Source organism: Polypterus senegalus, chromosome 17 (assembly GCF_016835505.1).
Source record: "Polypterus senegalus isolate Bchr_013 chromosome 17, ASM1683550v1, whole genome shotgun sequence".
Taxonomy (NCBI): domain Eukaryota; kingdom Metazoa; phylum Chordata; class Cladistia; order Polypteriformes; family Polypteridae; genus Polypterus; species Polypterus senegalus.
Genome location: NC_053170.1, coordinates 77,912,049 through 77,933,330, shown reverse-complemented (window position 1 = coordinate 77,933,330; position 21,282 = coordinate 77,912,049). Strand labels below are relative to the sequence as shown.

The window sequence follows — 21,282 nt, the reverse complement described above, 5'->3', positions numbered from 1 at the left end:
GGTGCAAGCAGCTGTTCCTGGGGGTGCCAAAGTCCATTGAGAAAGAAAAATGAAAAGTATTATTTGTACAAAATCTTAATTTATCTATCCATTCCTAAATAATTAAATGGGCAGGCTATTTCGTATCATTGCAATACGCTGCTTGTTAAAATGGATGACTCCTGCTCTTACGTGCACTTAGTGCTTCGTGGGTATTATGAACTATCGTATCTGTTCAAGTTCTGTTTAAATTTTAAAAGTAATTAATTTTTATTTAGTCGACGGAAATATGTTTGGTAAGAATGTAAGTTAAATTTAGTCATCATTGCATACATTTTTCTTCAACATAGAAATTTAAAGACTAAATTCAACTTACATTCCTACCAATGATATTTGTGTCGACTAAATAGAACCTACTTATATCCAAATAGAATGATCGACTTGACGCGCACTACATCGAGCCTGCGAGCTATTGAGCTGTCGCCTGCCTGCCCGAATAAGTCACCCTCACTTCGCTCTTACTTTTTTACCATTCATTTAATCATATTAAATATTAATTTTCCTGCAAAATCATCCATGGCATACATTACAGTCAGTTCTGTTTTTAGCCGAGACAGATCAAAAAGCGCTCCGTGGCTCTTGTGTTAAACTGGAGAAGGCTGCATGCGTGAACTTTTTCTTGTATTCCTGAAACTTCTGGGGCTCGAGGAGTGTGACAAATATCAGGTTTTCGTGGTCTTGAAATCTGGTCTTTGTCTGGCAAATAATATTGTCCAGAATCCTACCATGAAATTGACCGTAGTGCGCGTGACGATCTTTCGCTTGGAGTGTTTGCGGTGCGTTCAGTGGCCTCGTAGAGTTCCTCATATCAGCTTCTATCCAATCAATGGGTCTGAATACGGTGACGTTGCCGTACGCCTGCTAGAGGGCCCTACTGACACCAACTAAAAATCTGATTGGTTGAAGCAACAGGTTAATCGACATTTATTCTGTGTTAGAGTGCCTGCACAACGGATTGTAAAAGCCTCTCTGCCTGGTAACAAATGATGACTGAAATGTGATTGGTTAAATGCTTTAATACAAACTCCGCCTCCCACAGCTATCGAGCTGCAGCCTATTCTCTCTGCCCAGCAACAAATGACGGCTGAAATGTGATTGGTTAACTGCTTTAATACGAAACTCCGCCTCCCATGGCTGTCAAGCTGCAGTCTATTACAGTATATGGACGAAAATACGTTCCAGTTATGACCATTACGAGTAGAATTTCGAAATGAAACCTGCCCAACTTTTGTAAGTAAGCTGTAAGGAACGAGCCTGCCAAATTTCAGCCTTCAACCTACACGGTAAGTTGTAGAATTAGTGATCAGTGAGTCAGTCAGTCAGTCAGTGAGGGCTTTGCCCTTTATTAGTATAGATTTACCAAAACAGCTTTATTGCCAAGAGAGCGAATGTTCAATAAACAGCATTTAAAACTGCATGCTTCTTTCTGAACTGGTGATATATTTTTTGTTTTAATTTGAAGTAAATTTCTATTACAGATGCCCCTGGTGGAGGGTCTGGTTTTATCTCTTGGTCTAATTATACACCTTATTTTTTGGTTATCACTTAATTTAAGGTTTGTATCAAGACTAAATTTGCTGGATGCCCCACAACAGGGATTTTGGGTAACAGGTGGGATAAACAACAGCCTGTAATTTAAGATCATATGACTGTGGCCTGGATGGTGCTCTGATCAGTCAACCAGGCAGTTTTGCTGCCATATTTTCAGATAATACATAAGATCCCCTCCAGTTAGGATGAAGACCATCTCTTTTGAAAAATCCAGGCCTTTCCCAAAAATCATCCCAATTGTTCACAAACACAATGCTTTTATTTGCACACCAGGTTTCTAGCCAGCAGTGAAGGAAATGCAATCTGCTATAAATCACATCCACTCTATATAATCTTGGTAAGGGACCAGATACAATTAAATTCTGACATTTTCTTTTACCTTTGGTGCATAGCGAGATGAAGTTTCTCTTTAATATCTCAGATTGCTGTAAATTAAATATCATTGGTGCCGACATGTAGCAATAAGGTATCAGTCATCTGTAGGCCTGGGTGAGAGGGTGATGGTTCAGGCCAGCTTTCCTGAGCAGCCTAATGAAATAAAGCCTTTGCTGGGCTTTTTTCACTGTGGCTGTGGTGTTAAGAGTCCAGCTCAGGTCTGATGTAACCTGCAGTCACAGGAATCTGTGGCTGTCAGCCCTCTCCACCTCAGTCCCTTTGATGACGAGAGGCTGTAGAGGGGGAGGATTCTTCCTGAAGTCCAGTATTAGTTATTTGGTCTTGCCTGTGTTGAGGATGAGGTCATTCTCCTCTCCATAGACAAGAATGTTGTTTACCAGGGTCCTGTACCCTGACTCCCCCTCCCCCCCCCTTAATGAGCCCCAGGATGGTGGTGTCATCAGCGTATTTAATGATGAAGGTGTTGTCCATGGGTGGAGACACAGTCATAAGTATACAGTGTAAAGAGTTTGGGGCTGAGGCAACAGCCTTGTGGGGATCCTGTGCTGACTGTGAGTTCAGCAGACACCCGTCCTCCCATTCTCACCACCTATGGTCTATCTGTCAGGAAATCCAGTTACAGGTGGGAGTTGGAACACCAATGTCTGTCAGCTTCTCGATCAGTTTGCCCAGTTGAATTGTATTGAAATCAGAACTGTAGTCCAGGAAGAGCATCTTGGCATATGTTCTGCTACTTTCCAGGTGTTGCAAAGTGGGGTTTAGGGCTATTGCTAACGCGTCATCCACTGATCAATTGGGGCGATAGGCAAACTGGAGGGGGTCAACAGTGTCTGGGACCATGTGGTTGATGTGCGTGAGAACCAGTTTTTCTAGGCACTTCATGGCGACTGATATGAGTGCCACTGGCCTGAAGTCTTTTAAGGTGGATATGTCCAGTCATTTGTGGACTGGTATGATGGTGGAGAATTTGAAAATACAGGGGACTTCTGCGTGGGATAATGACAGGTTGAAGATGTCATTATACACACCAACTAGTGTTTCCCACAGACCTTCAAGACTCTGGGAGAAACGCCATCGGGTCCCACAGCCTTGTGGGGGTTCACCTTCTTCAGAGCTTTCAGGACCTGTGTGTGTGTGTCACCTGGAAGGCAGTGTCCGTGGGGTCACAGGGGGCCTTTGAGGGTGTGTCTGTGTTCAGCCTGTCGAACCTGGCATAGAAGGTGTAAAGCTGACTAGAAGGGTGGCATCTCGGGGGTCTGTGGTTGTTTTTGTGGTTCTTCTGTAGTTTGTGACAGATTGAATTCCCTGCCACATGCTGTGCATGTTGTGGTTGAGGTAGTAGCCTTCAAGTTTTTGTGAGTGAGCCCTTTTTGCTGCTCTGATGGACTTCTGCAGCTCGTACTGGACTCTCTTATACTCCACTTGATCTTCTGACTTGAAGGCCTCCCGCTGCTTCCTGATTTTCTGTTTTATGTTCCCATTAAACCAGGGTTTTTTGTTGGGGACCATACACACAGTCCTGGGAGGGGCACATATAGACGTGTACCAACTAATGTAGTCATTCACAGTCTCTGTGTATTCATGGATATCGTTAGTGGCCTCTTTGAAAATGCTCCAATCTGTGGCCTCTAAACAGCCCTGCAGACTAGCTTTTGCATCATCAGTCCAGGTGTTAACGGTCCTGGCTATGACTGGCTTTGTCTTAAGCCTTTTGTTGTATACTGGATTGAGATGAATTGCCAGGTGATCAGACTTTCCAAAATGAGGTTTTGGTTCAGCTGAAAAGGTGTTTCTGATTTTGCTGTAGCAGTGGTCCAGTGTTTTATTTCCCCTAGTGGGGAAGGTCACAAACTGATGCAGTTTAGGCATGTTTTTTCAGAGATTGCAGTGGTTAAAATCTCCCAGAATGATAACAGCGGCATCAGGATATGTGTTTTCATGCTCGTTGATCATATCGTGTAGTTCCTTCAGTGCAGTCTTCTCCTTAGTAGAAGGGGGGATATACACAACACTCACAATGAAGCATTGCGATTCTCTGGGCAGGTAAAATGGCCTTAACTTCAAAGTCAGATGTTCCACGTTTTCAGGACAGGATTTAGAAAGGGTCTTACAGTCGGTACACCACGATTGTTTAATAAGGGTGGCTGTACCTCCTCCACGAGTCTTACCACTGTCCGCAGCACATCGGTCCTCCCTGAAGACAGTGTAGCTGTCTGGTATTATTGCCTCATCGGGTGTCCTCTCCCCCAGCCAGGTTTCGCAGAAACACAATATGGAGCAATCTTGAATGTCCCTCTGCGTGGAAATCCTAACGTAGAGCTCGTCTATTTTATTTTCCAGAGACTGAACGTTTGCAAACAATATGACCGGGAGGGTTAGCCTTACCTTCCTAACCAAGCGGCGGTGCCTTCGGTCAGCTCCTCCCCGTCTGCCGCGCCTCTGTTCTGACCTGTTCTCAGAAGAGCTCCCTGTTGGGGGCCGGCCTGGCATCAAGTCAGCATAGCATGCTAGCTCAGGGTAGAATTCCAGCGAGATCAGGTCGAAAAGTCCGACATGGCTGCGCTCTCTCAGTTGTAATAAGGTCGCCCGATCATAGAAAATGTTTGCAGAGTATGCCTTAACTCGGCACAAAAAAGTAAGAAGATCAAAAAGAAATATCTTGACTCGGAGAGCTCCACAACATCGCCCTCTGAGGAGCGGCATCATTTTTTATACCTTATACAGGCAGTTCCCGGGTTACGTACGAGATAGGGACTGTAGGTTTGCACTTAAGTTGAATTTGTATGTAAGTTGGAACAGGTACAAAAATTTTAATAAATGCTATTGCTGACCGATTGTAACCAAGTGCTCTGCCAATGAATGATCTGACCTTTTTATTTCTACTTTATTTTCAATGGTGATGGTTTTTCTCTTCTTTACTGTATCACCAGCACTTGCATCAGATTTGTGTTTCAGAGACATTCTTGGAGGGTGAAGACAAAAGGTTAAGTTGAGCTCTTCTGCACAGCACTGTCCATGCTATCACAGCAGGAAGGCATCCCTCGTCAGCACGTCTGATGTACTGACAAGAGACAACTTTCTGCTATGTGTGTAACAGTACAAGCAGGCTTGCTATTGAGAATGAATGGCGGCGTCAAGGGGTAGTTCATCACCAGCCCACCTCACAGTCGCCTCCACTACAGTATGCTGCCTGCCCTGTCCGCCCACTGAGAACGAACACAGTGCGGCCAAAGCCAGGGAGCGAATCGCCCACCATTCAATAGGCAGCCATCTGATGCACACTACAATGCTACCCCCTGCCGCCCCGTTCATCCTCAATGGCCTCCGTTCAGCCACAACAGGGTTACTGCTTGCAGCATTACCAGCCACCCACCGAGAACGAATGGGGCAGCCATGTGTGGTGGGCAGGCAGTGAAACCGCTTGCCGCCAGGAGCTGCCCGAGGGACACTACACTGCGTGAGCAGCAAAATCGCCCCTTTCCAGGCTCCATCCAGCCACCGCTTGCAGCATCCCCAGGCCAAAGCTGACGGAGCGGGAGTTGCTGAGGCGCATACGTTGCAGCTGCGGCCCCATTCGTAAGTCGTAGGTCGGATGTCCGTAACCTGGGGACTACCTGTATATGCATAATTGTATTCAAAAAGCATTTCTATAGGACACAAGTAATAAATGTAACAATGCTAAACTTGGTATAATGTCCTTGGATATTCTTTGACTGGTTAAGTTTCTTGCCTTTTCTTATTCAGTCATGTTAGGAGTACATTACAGTAATCTAGTTACCTTAAAATAAAAAATTATACTTTTTTCAGCATCTTGAGGTGTTATAAAACTCTTGTGATGTTTCTTAAATGAAAAAATATAGGCTTAGCATATGGTTAATATATTTGATGAATAGATCTAAACCCATCTAAATCTACAATAAATCCTAATTTCTTTACTTGACTATGTAAGGCCGGAAATCAAATTTATTTATAAAACCTTCACTTTTTCTTTTTTGACAACAAATAAAATTTGTTTTCTTTCTTGTTTAGCTTGAGGAAATTTGTTCTGAACAATTCTGCAATACTAGTAAGACACAGGTCAGAAGGTTTAGAGCCTAAGGGTCTATAGATAAATAAAGCTGTGTCAGCAGCATAGGTGTGGTAGTTCACCATGTGTTTCGAAATAATATGATTCATTAGGAGCATGTACACTAAGAACAACAGTGGGCCCAGAATTGATTCTTGTGCTAAATAATTGTCAATATCATGGATCATTGATAAACAATCACCAAATATAAATTTTTCTGCCATTTATATAAAAATGAAACCAGTTTTAAGGCACTGCCAGACAGACCAACCCACTAAGTCAAATAATGTTAATGCTATGGTCAATAGTGTAAAATATTGCATTCAAATCTAAGTGAAAAGGAACCAATTTATTATTTGCAACTTATTACTAACTACTTTAACCAATGCCACTTATGTATAATAATCTCGTCTAAAACATGGTTGAAATTTATCAGAAATATAGTTTTTATTCATATAATCAAGTAATATTATTCAGATCGGTCAATTTTGAGTTAAGTCTCAAATTCTCCAAAACAGAAGAATCAGTCTCACATATTTCATTGTATCACCATTTTTTTCATTTATCAGCTTAAATTGTGCATATTCCATTGTTGCGCTATTTTGTTGTTTTTTGTTTTTGTTTTATTTTTTAAATTTCTAACTTCTCGTAAATAAATAGAATAGTTAGGCAGATTTGCTTCCAATTGTAGGGTTGTATCAGTTTCTCCAAACTTTTCCCATTTATGTCAGAAATTTAAGATAAGTGAGATCTAGAACTGTATTTTCGCCATTATAGACTGGTATAGTAGTTATAAACTATAATTCTATTAGTTGTTGTTAAAGTACACATATTCAGTTCTTTCTGTGCTAAAATGATGCTTTCTCCTTCTCCTTCAGGCAAAACTCTCAGCGTCAAAGTTATGACCGACCTCACTGGCAAATCAAAAGGCTTTGGATTTGTGAGCTATGAAAATCATGAGGATGCAAATAAGGTAAAACAAATTGTTCATGTATGTAATATAGTCAGGTACTGCATATTTCTTTCACTTAGTGCATGAAAAAGAGGTGACAGTGAAGCATTTGACAAAGATTCCACAGAGGTGGAAGGAGAGGTAGAAAGGAATAGGCATATCAGAAGAACTTGGGGAGAACCTTCACATTTAAAAATGATATTAATGTAGTACTCATCCAACAATGTAAGTCAAGGTCCTTTACAAAAATTAAAGCCAACAGCAATGAAACCAAGACAAAACCTTCTAACTATAGGCATAGAAATTTTCTAAAAGTATTAATGGAACAGAGTTTTGGGAGTAGTCAATGAATTTTCAAAAGTACAGGGATACAGTTTAGATTCCAGTGCATCTGAAAAGACACCCAAAAGACTCTGAAGGCTTATTACCACAGACTAGATTTAAAGGGCTAACAACATTATTGCTGTATGTTCTTGAATTGGTCTTGCAACAGTAAAAGTTACAGGACTGCAGTGTAAGTCTGCCTATAGATGTGTAAGCAGTAAATTGATTTGTGATGTACATACAGCAGTTGGCAAAAAGGAAGATGTATCCTAAAATAAATTCTTACTTTAATTTGATGAAAACATAGGGATATTAATACTAGCTTAGTATGGTTAGATCAATGTGTTTTGTAATGTTTTAGACACATTTCCACCCGCAGACTATTTGTTTAGAGGCCAACTGATGGAGTTACAACAGACAATCTGGAATGATATTAAAGTATGTACGTTTTTCTTCTTGGACAGCTTAATGACCTTTGCAGATGTCAGCAATATATCCATGAATTGCAATAGTTGGTCAAATGTTCACTCAAAACTGATCGCTGGAAAAATATAATTGTAGAAATTGCTGCATAATTGCTACAGTTTATAATTGTCACTACAGTAATCCAATCTAAATGCCATCCACTTATAGGCACAATGGTTTGAAGATTATAGATTGACTCCTTGTCATATACATTATAGTACAAGGATAAGCTGTGCTCTCATTTGATTTTGTTCATGGGTAACATACACTCGGGCCACTTTATCAAACATGCCTACTTAATACTAAGTTAGTCCTCCTTTTACTTTCATAACAGCCTACATTTTTCAGTACATGAATCCAACAGAGTGTTGGCTCATGTTAACTCCAGTATATTCCTTATTTTGTCAAAAACCTGGCAGTGAAACTGTGACCCAAATATATTGTTCTGTATCATCCCATTCATGAGTTGTGATTGTGAAGGTCTCTTTAATTTTATTATCCTTGCACCACTGAGTGTTGCCTTACAGAAAAAAAAATGTAGATTGGTAAGTTTTTGCCATGTAGCTTATTTGAAAACAATGTTCAGATTGTTCTACTCTTATTAAGATACTGGAAAACTCTTTATTAAATTATTTTACATTAGTATGAAAAGACTGCATTGTTAAGACCCAGAGGGACTCATTCATGGATTAATGACCTATTTCTGTGGTATTCTGGCTGTATGAATCAACAGGAACCAGTATTCAGTATACTACTGAACAATTTTTTAACAATTCAGAGTTCTGGGTATTCATTGACCACTATAATTTCATCCTCTTGCAACTTCTATTTCCTGTCATCATCCATACCAGAATGCAAGAAGATGTGTGCTTCTCACCACTGTTACAGTTAATTGTTAGTCCAAATGATATTCTGCACATGTTATGTCAACTCCTTTCTTTAGATGACTATTTTCAGCTAAAATTCTATTGTTAGCATAGGCTTGCATTGAGCATGAGAGCTACAGTTAAGAAGGGTATTAGGGCAGCTGGAAAAATATTGCAGAAAAGGAGAAAGATGACCCAAGAAACATTTTCAATTTTGATAGTAAAAGAAAAGTAAAGAAGGAATTGAAGTATGTTAGGAACAGTAAGTATGAGCTAGAAAATATAGACAGTCAAACAGCAAATGCTTTGAACATGCATATTTCAGAAGTTTACATGGGTAAAGAAGTCAAGAATCTCCCAAAAGTAACAGGGTCAACAAGGAGGTTCATAATTATTTGGAAGTTGTAGAGGAAGAAGTACTGCTTAGTTTAAATAGGCTTAAATCTAACAAATCATTAGCTATGAGCCATGAGAAAAGATTGAATGAGCTTAGCCTTTTCAGTTTAAAATTAAGTTAATTAGTACTGTAGATATCAGCCATTTTTCTAAAATACATTTTTCAAAAGAATATGAGAATGTGGTGGGAAACAGATTGTACATAAAAATTTGAAAGTTTTCCATGCAATGGACCATAGAAACATGTTGTTTTGGAGGCTGTAGGTGAATAGGATGGACAAGATTGTAGAGATGAATAACCCTTTCTTATCACAATTGTTCTAGTCTTTTAAAGTTTCACTATTTCTTTTTGAAACCTTCTTTTATGGCAGCACGGTGGCGCAGTGGGTAGCGCTGCTGCCTCGCAGTTAGGGGACCCTGGTTCGCTTCCCGGGTCCTCCCTGCATGGAGTTTGCATGTTCTCCCCATGTCTGCATGGGTTTCCTCCGGGTACTCCACTTTCCTCCCACAGTCCAAAGACATGCAGGTTAGGTGCATTGGTTATCCTGAATTGTCCCTAGTGTGGGTGTGTGCGTTCCCTGCGGTGAACTGGCGCCCTTCCTGGGGTTTGTTTCCTGCCTTGCGCCCTGTGTTGGCTGGGATTGGCTCCAGCAGACCCCCGTGACTCTGTAGTTAGGATATAGCGGGTTGGATGATGGATGGAACCTTCTTTTAAGACATCCCCTCATACTGTGTTTCATGTTCTCAGATGGTCTTTTTTAACACAAAGAACAAAAGACATAATGAGTTACTGTGCAGTATGGTGAAAAGTAGGATTTTAGGGTTCCTCAAATCTAGACTTGATGTTACTTTTAGAAAATGTAGGTGAACAGGATAGGTGATCTTGTCAGACTGAATGGCTTTTTCTTGTCACAATTGTTCTAATGTTCCAGTATTCCAACACTATAGCCAATGAGGACACCTTCCTGTGTTTACCACCTTTATAGCACAGTTCACAAGCATCATACACAGTATAAAGCACTGTTTTCTTCTTCTCCCTCTTCTCTTTCCTTCTCTCCTATTCTTTATCTACACTCCTCCTGGCAAGTTTTGTCCACCTTCTCCCAACTTTAGCTCCTCAAGTAGTGGCAGCTGGCTCCTTTTATAGGGCATGAGGAAGTGCTCCAGGTTTTCCATGACTTTCTACCTGCATCACTTCCGGGTGTGGTGGAAACGCTGCCACAAGGGGCTCAGCCATACCTGCAGCACCCATCGAACCCAACAGGGCTGCTCAAAATTCCATCTCCCAGTGTGCCCTATGGCAGGGCTATTCAATTACAAATTCAGTTGGGCCAGATTGTCAAACCAAGAAGGTTAGCTGGGCCAGTCATTTTAGCGGCAAAGCAGCTCGTAATGACAAATTTTAAAACCAACGCAAACAAATTTATTGAAAAACATAAGGTTTATTCGTTGTTTCTCTTTTAACTTTGGTCAGTTTGCAGAGCAAAAGGTGCATACAAAAAGAGCTGAATTAACAGAATCTGAGGTAGCCCCTATTTTTTCCACTTACAAAAGAAAAAAAACTGACCTAGGCTACATATCTAACCTATCTGATCACAAAGTGCATAAAACAAAATAGTGCACAGTAGTAGGCTATTAGAAATAACATTGTTTCCTTTTGAAACAAAATAAACAACTTGCACACATTTGACCCAGGAACATCTCAAAGTGCATAAAATAAAAAGTGCGCAGTATTCACAACTATAACAACACAGAGGGAACATATTTTAAATCACCATGTGTGATTAGGCATGCCTCTGTTACACATCCCACATTATATTGATGTATTGTAGGCTACAGTTACCCTGCTGACTTAGTGGGAGAAGTGACATTCTTTTGTTTTGAACGAGAGCAGTGACTTTAGGCTCGTAATTTGTCAAGTTGTCAATGCAATTCGAAGGCATTGGTGGAGAGTATGGTCAGTCAGGGAGCAACGAAGTTGCTTTTTGTGGAGTTCATGTGTGAAAAACTTGACTCACATGTATATGTTAATCCAAACATAATGAACATGACGATCACTACTTTCTTAATGTTAGGGAATTGATGTGCGTTGACATCAGTCCAAAACATTGCAGGCCCGTTAGTGGAAAGCTCCTGTGCCATGGTTACAGATGACTGCATGTCAACAAGTTCGAGTGTGAATTTCCTCTCGTCAATGGAAGGTACCAGTTTCTTAGCTCTGGCGGATAAGTCCCCTTCTATTGCAACAGTGAATGGGTCTCTGACAAAAACGGCCAACTCTGTGGGCAGATCAAGTCCACCCAATCGACCAGCAAAGTTATTTTTCAACATCGCAATGAAACCTGTCATCACATCCGTGATTTGTGCGGGGGATGAGATGCATTTGCGGAGTGTCTGAAAATGCAGCATTCGGCCTGTGCTCAAATCATTTGCGAAAAGGTCCAGTTTAACTTGAATGCGCGATCTGTTCCACAAGGTCGATGACAGTTTTGTCTCTGCCTTGTAGTCCCAAATTGAGATCGTTCAGGTGTTTGAATATGTCGCTCAGAAAGCAGGCATCGGCCATGAAGTTGTCGTCCAGTATGCGACTCAAGTGTGTTTCTGCCTTTTTTTGCTTGCTGCCGCGGAGGTAAGTTATGATCTCTTCTCTGAGACCGCAGAAACGCTCCAATGCTTTGCCTTTGGACAGCCACGTCACGTCATTATGCAAAAGAAGGTCGTGGTGCTCAGCAGACATTTCTGACAGCAGCATGCAGAATAAGCGGTTGTTGGAGACTTGATGTGGAGCGAATAAAATTAATTATAGCCATAACGCTGTCCATTGTCGTTTTGATCGCCCCGCTTAGTTTTGCGCACAACACTGCCTGATGCACAATGCAGTGTAAGGAGATCAACTGAGGTGCAACAGCAGACCAGCGTGCTGCCAAACCATTCACTTTCCCTGTCATGGACAGAGTCCCATCTGTCACAAGCATGCACACACGCTTCATATCCAGACCTCTGTCTTTAAAAAAAGGCGGAAATTTTCCCAAAGACTATATCGCCAGTTGTGTGTCCTTATAGACATAGTATCAGCTTTCATCAGGTCTCCTAACAGCGTTTCATACACATCTGCAGCAAGAATTTCAACCCTACGAATGTTTGAAGTATCTGACAGGGGTACGTTTTTTATAGCAGATACCACGCTCATTTTAATTTTATCGTCATTTATCACCTCATCCACGACAGCCAGCATACAGTCCTTCACGGTTTCAGAGTCTGTGAATGGCCTTTTCTTTTTTGCCAGTATCCAGGAAACACGAAGGGATGCTGCAGTAGCTCTCTCTTGGGCTGTGAATGACCGCACCATGGTAGTACTGCTCCGGTTGTAAGATGCAATCAAACTCTGCACTTTTGCAGCCCTCTCTTGAGATCCCTCTGGAAAATTGGTGGGAAAAGTGTGGTGTTTCTCAACATGATGCCTCCGCACATTGTAATCTTTAAATACTCCAACGCACTCATTACAAATTAAACACATTGGTTTGGCTTTTGGATGTGGCGGTAAAATAAACAAGTATTTGTCAGTCCAGGCAGGGTTAAACTTACGGTTTTCGTTGTATCAAGCGTACTCATTAAAGTTACAGGGTCCCTTTGGTGAATTGAGTATGATCATCAGAGCAGTAGTCCCCCTTGTTGAATCGTGTACATTACTCAGAATGAAGTTTGGGGATTGAGCACAAACTCTGCACATTCTGTTAGCCTTCTTAATAGTTTATGAATACTGTCTCAAGGTTTATAGTGACAAGTCAATTAGTATTCCTAAATCCTTCTCATTAGGTGTACTTTCAATTTTCAGACCTCCTTTTGTCTATTCAAATCTAATTTGAATTTTCTCTAGAGGATTAGTGTTGATAACAAAGAAGGAAAAAATGTATGCAGCTGTGGGAGCTGAAGCTGAGAGCTTGTGGTAGCCTACATTGCCACCGTTAATTAATCTGTCTGTTGGTCTTGAGTACAGTAATAAAATTATGATGTTTAATTTTCTTTTTAATGAGATCTTCTACCTTTCTGAACATACTTTGTTATATCAATAGTGCATCATCATTGTTTATAATTGTCATCTCAATTTGATTATTAGTATTAAGCTCAATGGAACCATTTTCACTGACTGTTCAACTTCATGTTTCAGGCTGTGGAAGACATGAATGGAAAAGAGGTTAATGGGAAATTGTTTTTTGTTGGGCGTGCTCAGAAGAAGGTCGAAAGGCAAGCGGAGCTCAAGCGTAAGTTTGAGCAGCTGAAGCAGGAGCGCCTTAGTCGCTACCAGGTATTTATGAATAGTATAATTAAGATTTGTACAGGTGATAAAGCATAATAGCTTTTTACATTACTGTATAGCCCAGACTAATGAACAGATAGATTAGGTAGACAGAACTTTATTTCTCCCAAGGGTGGTATTTGGCTGTTTACAGAAGCTCAATAAATAAGTAGATAAATACACACATTCATAATTATTAAAACAAACAGTTAAATACAAGAATTACCACAAAGAAAGAAAACTAAAAAGAAAAAACTTCTGACTTAGCTAAAGATAAAAGAGTGGTCACAGTCACATTGAGGTGTTATAAAAGTGTATTGTCATAATTATAAAAGAACCTCGTAGCATTTTTTCCACATATATCTTCTGAATAATTAATTGGCTGAACGTCCTCAATCAAAGACTCATTTTAACAAGAATGCTTTGTGGCACATAAACAAATTCCAAAGATCACAAGACAAAAGGCACAGAAGTTAATGCTTTTATATGGCAATCCCAAAAGTGAACAAAGTCCCAGTCTGAAATCCAAGGAGCAAAGCCACAAAAATAGAGTACAGGTTCAAAAACTCCATTAATTCACAAAAGCACAGAAAATCACAAATGAAACTCACCAACTGTGGGTTGTCTCTACCTTTATAGGGCTGAGGAAGGTCCCTTGATAGTGATGGGCAGGTGGCTCTGCCTCTTGGGGGACTCCCCACAAAACACATGGCACGTAATAAAACATGCTTAAACACAAACACAATAATCAACAATGTTAACATACATAATGAACAAAATAGACATAAAAGTGGCATCCACCTCAGCCAGGGCAATATCCCTCTGTGAAATGCAGCACAAACTAAACATTCTTTAAACCTCTACTTTCAATTAAAATCCTGTCCATCAAAGCTACAAACAGAGCTGAAAACAGGATGTGCCTTTGTTGGGACTCTTTGCTTCTTTTAAATAATTCAGAATTTATGCCAGGTATAAAATACAACTGTTACTGCACACATATAAAAACTGATAGCATACAGCAGGGGCCCAGGGACCACAGAGTCTTGCTATGCTTTTCCCAAGAGGTCACAGGATGTATAATTATAACAAATCCTCCAAGTATACATAGCATAATTTGCAAAATTCTATAATTACTGCAGTATATATGTGCGGGCAATGAGCCACTTCATTTATCCATGCCGGGGCAGAATACACATTGCTCCTAAGCTGTCATCCAGAATGTCTGTTCCATTACGCTAACACAGACTTTCCCAAGTCTCAAAGTATGTCCCTACAGAATTGAAGGAACTGTATTAACCAAATCACACTGATACTATCCAGTTCAACTTCTATTGATCTTCTATGTTTTCCCAATATGCAACATTTTAACCTCTGCTATGATCTCAGCTACATACATTCTATCCAATACTTCTGTCATTACAGACATATTCACCAAATTTAGGAGTTAATCAAAGTGCACTTTCACCCTTTTGACAATATACTGAGTTAGTGACATTTTTCTACACTTTTTCAGAAAACTCTATATAGCTTTGTGTATGTTTTTAGTTTGAGCCATGAAAAGCTCTTTCAGGACAACTTAAAGTCAATACCTGCAGCATTATCATATTTCTCATAATATAAAAGTCTTTACTTCAACAATAACTACTGCTTTCTTGGTCTGCCTATTCATATCAGTCAAGTTTGGAAACTGTCCTACAAGTAGTGCATGGAAGGTCTGTTTTTTTTTTAAATGCTAGTTTCTCTTGCCCCTAGTGGGTTCCAACAACAACATTTATTTATATAGCACATTTTCATACAAACAGTAGCTCAAAGTGCTTTACATATTAAAGAATAGAAAAATGAAAGACACAATTATAAAACAAAATAAATCAACATTAATTAACATCGAATAAGAGTAAGGTTCAATGGCCAGGGGGGACAGAAAAAACAAAAAAAACTCCAGACGGCTGGAGAAAAAATAAATAAAATTCCAAGGATACTGCCATCACAGGTACATTAATTTCTACTTCATTTATTATTTCATGTGCCCAGCAGAAGTGTTGCTCTTCTTATTGCAATTAAATAACTAAGTGATTTTATGAAAAAAAGTACTGTGACTTTTGTAAACCATCCTTTTGGGTCCTTCTTGCTCACAGACTCCATGCGAGGTGGAAAGATGCATGCTTGCTAAATGAAAATAAAATTATGAAAAGTGTCACTGCTTTGCAAGAAAAAGGTGCTCAAAAAAGATGCCAAAATCTTTGCTGACTGCCAATGAGTTTGTAATAAGCTTTAAAGCAGGTAGCAGTTTACTAATGTTGACATACCCACATGAATGTGTTTGCATTTTAAATTATTTACACAAAATAAATGGTTTCTACGTCATCTGTTATTTTTTTGTGTCCAGCTGATTCAAATATTATTTTGCTTTTCTCTAGGAAACACTAATAAATACTACAGAGGTTTTCTGCAGAAAAGTAACACAGTCCTGGATTTTTAATTGAAAATACCTGCTAACATTTTAAGTTAAAATACGTGGAAACAAGAAGCTGTGTGCCAAGAATTTATTTATTTTTACTTTCAGTTAAATGGTATTAGGCTATCAGAGGTTTTTGGTGGTTGGACAGTACGGGTTTGTGATCAGCATGATGATGTGCCATTAGGGAGAATGACAGAATTTAGATACTAAATGGTGTAGTCAACATGCTTACAGTACTGAAAAAATTTGTGGAAGTCCTAGTGTTCACTTATGAGAATGTTGTGTAAACCAATCAGTTTCAGAGCTTGCTTCTGACAGTGTTTCCCAATTTTATGTATAATTTTCCTTTTTTGCTTACATGTACCACTTTCTACATTAACATAACCTTTAGACTTGTCTCCAGGAATTTATATTTTAGGCTAAAATAATTGTAACAATAGCTGTAGGTAATATTATTCCACAATCTAATTACAAACCTAGGATTTCACCAAAAATAAACTGGCCCAGTTAAAATTCTTTTTCTTTATCATAGGTAGATATGTATTATTACCTGTAAAAGCTGAGCTTTAATTATTCTATATCAGGGTTACTAGCTGCATTTTTAAAGTAATATGAGATATTCACACATTGAACACTGTCAGTTACACTCCCAGGTAACGATAGGTCACTTTGGTGCCTAGTCTACACATATGTGAAGTGGATAGAAAATGTGGCTTTTTTCTGTGAGTGTGATGTTGTTCACCACAGTGTTACAGGCTTGCACATTAAAGCCTACTACAATATTTCAACAGATTAAATTGAAATATAAAATTACCACTCCTGGCAATAAACATTCCTACTGTTCTGGCCTATTAACGTCATAGTAACATTATATTCATTGAAATAGAAAAGAAAATCATACTCTTACTTCTAGTTGGTAAGATAAGGTATGTTTAGCCAGTAATACAAAGCAAAAAAATAAATTAATTAGTTTGTCTTTGGAAAAATCATAAAGACTCTATTTATGCTTTTGAAAATGAATTTGTAAGAATATGTTGTGTGCTGTCACATCAAGAGCCAAAGAACAAGTAGTAAATACTAAAATGTTAGTTCTAGGTTAAGTCATTTCAGATGCTGACATTGATCATCCTCAACTGTTATTTATTTTTCTACATCCTGTATACTGATGTGCAGTGGATTTGCATGTGTTTTCTGCTCTATAATTGTGAGGAATTATAATTCTCTAATTTCCTTATATTTAGGGGGTAAATTTGTATATCAAAAACCTAGATGACACCATTGACGATGAAAAGCTGCGGAAAGAGTTCTCCCCATTTGGATCTATTACTAGTGCTAAGGTAACCCATAAAAATGGAGTTGGGGCTGCGATTGGGTTAAATATGTTTCTGTATTTTGACCACCCAATTCATTCTTTTGTGTAGGTTATGTTGGAAGAGGGACGATCAAAAGGTTTTGGATTTGTGTGCTTCTCATCCCCAGAAGAGGCCACCAAGGCAGTGACTGAAATGAATGGGCGAATTGTAGGCTCCAAGCCACTCTACGTGGCACTTGCACAGCGCAAGGAAGAAAGGAAAGCTCATCTCACAAACCAGTACATGCAGCGCATTGCTGGTATGCGTGCAATGCCTGCTAACACTATTATTAATCAGTTTCAGCCAACTAGTGGGTATTTCATGTCAACTTTGCCTCAGGTGAGAAAAGTGCATTGTACTGTATTGTATTGAACCCCTTCTTTTTGACACCCACTGCACGCCCAACCTACCTAGAAAGGAGTCTCTCTGCATTCCCAAGGTTTCTTCCATTTTTTCCCTACAAGGGTTTTTTTTGGGAGTGTTTTCTTGTTTCTTAGAGAGTAAAGGCTGGGGGCTATGAAGAGGCAGGGCCTGTTAAAGCCCATTGCGGCACTTCTGTGATTTTGGGCTATACAAAAAATAAATTGTGTTGTATCGTATTGTAATAGAACATTACAATTTAATACATTTTCCAGACTTCTAGATGCTGAGTTAGTAGATTCTAAACGATGCTTAAATAAACTAGAAAGTTAATTGTTTTTAGCTTAATTGGAGACTGAAAAGAATTTGCTCTAATGAAGTAACTTAATTGTGTAATACATTGAAATTTTACTTGTTCTATCTTAATGCCAGGCTCAAAGAGCTACATATTTTGCACCAAACCAGCTTGCACAAATGAGGCCTAATCCTCGTTGGCAGCAGGGTGGGCGACCTCAAGGTGAGATGCTCACTTAAAATTATCATTTGATTACTCTTCAGTTAGGGTTTGCTAGTAATGTCAACATCTTTTACCATAGACTAGGCTGGTTTATTCTAAAATTTACAAAGCTGGGACTACTCTTTACATGCATGTATTATTATTCTGTATTTACAGAGTTTGATATATCTAAAGCAGGGGTGCCCACACTTTTTCGGCTTGCGAGCTACTTTTAAAATGACCAGGTCAAGATGATCTACCTACATTTAAAATGCCATATATAAATATATATATATATTTTGTGGACGTTAGGGGTGCAGTTGCCCCGTGAAACCCAACAGACAGACGTCCAGGACACACGTATAAAAGCACCAAGAAGAATTTTTAATTATTTTCTTCAATAAAGTGCACAAAGCACCACGATCGCAACAGTTCTCAAATAACAATAATTAATAATAATTCAATAACAATAATCCTCCACTCCCAGCAGCTTCATCACCCAACCTCTCATTTCCAGCTCTCTTTGCTGTGTCTCAAACAGTCCTTTATATATTCCATGACCCAGAAGTGCCTCTCTTCTTCTTCCGGGTCAAACACCACATCTTCCTTCCTCAAGCATCCCAGAAGTACTGTGGGTTTCCGTCCTCATGACTCCGAAGTACTTCTGCATTGTAGAAAAAGTAGAAGTCCCCAGGCCCTTTATGAGCTCCCCCTGGCGGCACCCATAGCACCCAACAGGGCTGAGAAAAAGGACTCCATATCCCATGATGCCCTGCGGGAATCCAGGGTACAGTTACTGTCCAGGGGAGCTGCCACCTAGTGTCCTGGGGGAGGCAGTGTCCTGGAAAGGCTGCCCTTTTCCACCCTTCCCGTTCTGGGACGTCCTGGCTGGATTGAGCTGCCGGCCGTCTATCACAATATACAGTATATACTGAGTATAATTTATATATAAAATATATGTTGGCGTACCTTGCATAACTGAATAACCCTTATGGCACAATAATAATTCAATAAATTTATGGTCACTACAGTATTTGGACTTAATAAACTTGTGGGAGAAGGCTGACTAACATAAATAAGTACAGCTGAATAATGCAGTCAAGGAGGTAGCACATTTCCTCATGTTTAGGTACTTTTCCTCTGTGAGTAAGTTCCAAAACTGTCTATAGCCCCATACTTCAGCTGAATGTCATCCTGTAGTGTCAAAATCTCATCCTCCACTGTAGAGGAGTTTTAGGTGAAACAGTGTTGCAATTTCTAATGTGGGTGAATCACCCTCAACATTTTCCTTAAATGGATAGCACATAAATGTAGCGATTGGCTCAAGTAAAGCAAAGTCTTGAATCCGTCTATCAAAGTCTGACAGACAAATTTCAATCTGCTCTGTTTAGCGTATGCTGTCAAATTGCGCACACGCCTTCCATTGCATGTCCAGTTCTGACACGAGGTTTAGGATGTTCCCCAAATCATGGCGCTGTAGCTTTGAGGACAGATGTTGCATTTTTCGTTTGAAAGCATTAATTGAGCTAATCATATTGACCATGGTTTTGTCTTTTCCTTGCAGCTGTAAATTAAGCTCATTCAACATGTTGGTGAGATCGGTAAAAAATGCCAAGTCTAGCAGGCATTGATCGTCCTTAAGTTGCTTGTATTCTACATGTTTAATGACAAGGAGAAACTCCTTTATCTCCGGCCAGGGGTCTCGAAATATCAGCAGGAATTTTCCCCTAGCCATCTGCCTCAACAAAGGCTTCTTTTATCATCTCTCCATCTTGGAAGGACTTCTTATGTTTAATTATCGAGTGACTCACCTGGAATGATGCTTCAGTGTTTGCCTTTGCTTTTGAATTCAGCCGAGTGAAAAATGACAGCTATCTGATTAGCTGCGATTTTACTTCCCTCACCTTTTTCTTTCTCAGTTCACTTTTCGGAAGGAAGTCAGTTTCGTAGTTTTTATGAACAGTTCGAAAGTGCCTTTCCACATTTTTCTTCTTTGGAATAGCAATGATAGATTGACAGATCAGACAAACGCACTTCGATTGTGACATTGTGAGAAAAAAAATCCTCTTCCAATTCCAAATGTCCAGCCACCCATACAAATTTTTTTTTTCATACCCCTTCTTTAGTCGATATAAATTGGAAGGCTAACTAGATCACTTAGAGTTTTGAAGTAACTCGCGTGTTTGATCGTGCGTGCGGGATGACCCGTGTGTTAGAAGAAAAGAGATCTCAGACTTGCTGTATGTCAATCAAGTGGCAAATGCCATAGGGAGAATATGATAGAGTAACGTCTAAAAAAATATTTTTTTGAATGCAACGCGATCTACCTGCACTACATTTCCGATTTACCAGTCGATCGCGATCGACCTATTGGGCACCCCGATCTAAAACTTCTTTGCTGACAAATATAAACTGCATGAAACAGACAAGACAGACTCCATATGTTAAAATTATTTTTCATTCATGTTGTTTAGTGTGTTTCATTCTAGATGCTTTATCTGATGTGTATACTGTATATATATACATATATATATATATATATATATATATTAGAGATTAAAACTCTTATTTTTGTTTCCTTTTTGCTTATTTAATTATTATGAAGGTAATTTTCAGTCAATGCCAAATACTGTCAGACAGTCTGGTCCTCGTTCAAATCTCCGGCACTTGACACCCAACTTAAACACCCAGGGACCCCGTTGTATTTCATCGGGAGCACAGCGTGTTGGTAAGCAATGCTTTGTTCATGTTTTGAACTCACGTTTGTTTATTAGAACACCATGTGTATCTGAATAAAAGATAATTCTTAAAGGAATGGTATTTGCTGCACTCTCTTTATCATAATAAATGGTAGACAGCAAACCACAAAGTATGAAAATTAAATCCATGCAGTTACAGTATACTTTAACAAAGGCTTTTTTGGTCTTAATAACAATTATAAAACATCAGATGATAAAATAACTTGTTAATAGGAAGGATTCCTTGGTCTTATACTAAATATGTAATATCAAGAGAAATGCGTCTCAGTTAAGCCACCTCAGACTACTCCAAAGTGAAGTTTTGCTAGTAGGTCACATTGCAGAGATGGATAAAAACTTTACTTACGCCTTATAACTGTTATGAAGACCAAAAGAAGTGTATGTTAAGGTCTTGTTAAATAATAGTAAATGAGTGATATATGCGTTTTTGTAGTATCTAAACTAAAGTGCATGCAAATTTGCATTATGCAGTTATAACCTCAATTACCTCAGTCAGAGGCATATT

The 21,282-nt window shown here is 39.4% G+C and overlaps 1 protein-coding gene across 1 annotated transcript in view; it reads left to right on the top strand.

Moving 5' to 3' along the window:
• Positions 1-21,282, top strand: part of pabpc4 (poly(A) binding protein, cytoplasmic 4 (inducible form)) — a 156,022-nt gene that overhangs the window by 116,921 nt on the left and 17,819 nt on the right. The window contains exons 5-10 of the mRNA XM_039739399.1: positions 6,931-7,025; positions 13,224-13,361; positions 17,052-17,147; positions 17,232-17,501; positions 17,955-18,039; positions 20,624-20,746. Coding sequence (XP_039595333.1) covers positions 6,931-7,025; positions 13,224-13,361; positions 17,052-17,147; positions 17,232-17,501; positions 17,955-18,039; positions 20,624-20,746 — 807 coding nt within the window. The remainder of the gene's footprint in view (positions 1-6,930; positions 7,026-13,223; positions 13,362-17,051; positions 17,148-17,231; positions 17,502-17,954; positions 18,040-20,623; positions 20,747-21,282) is intronic.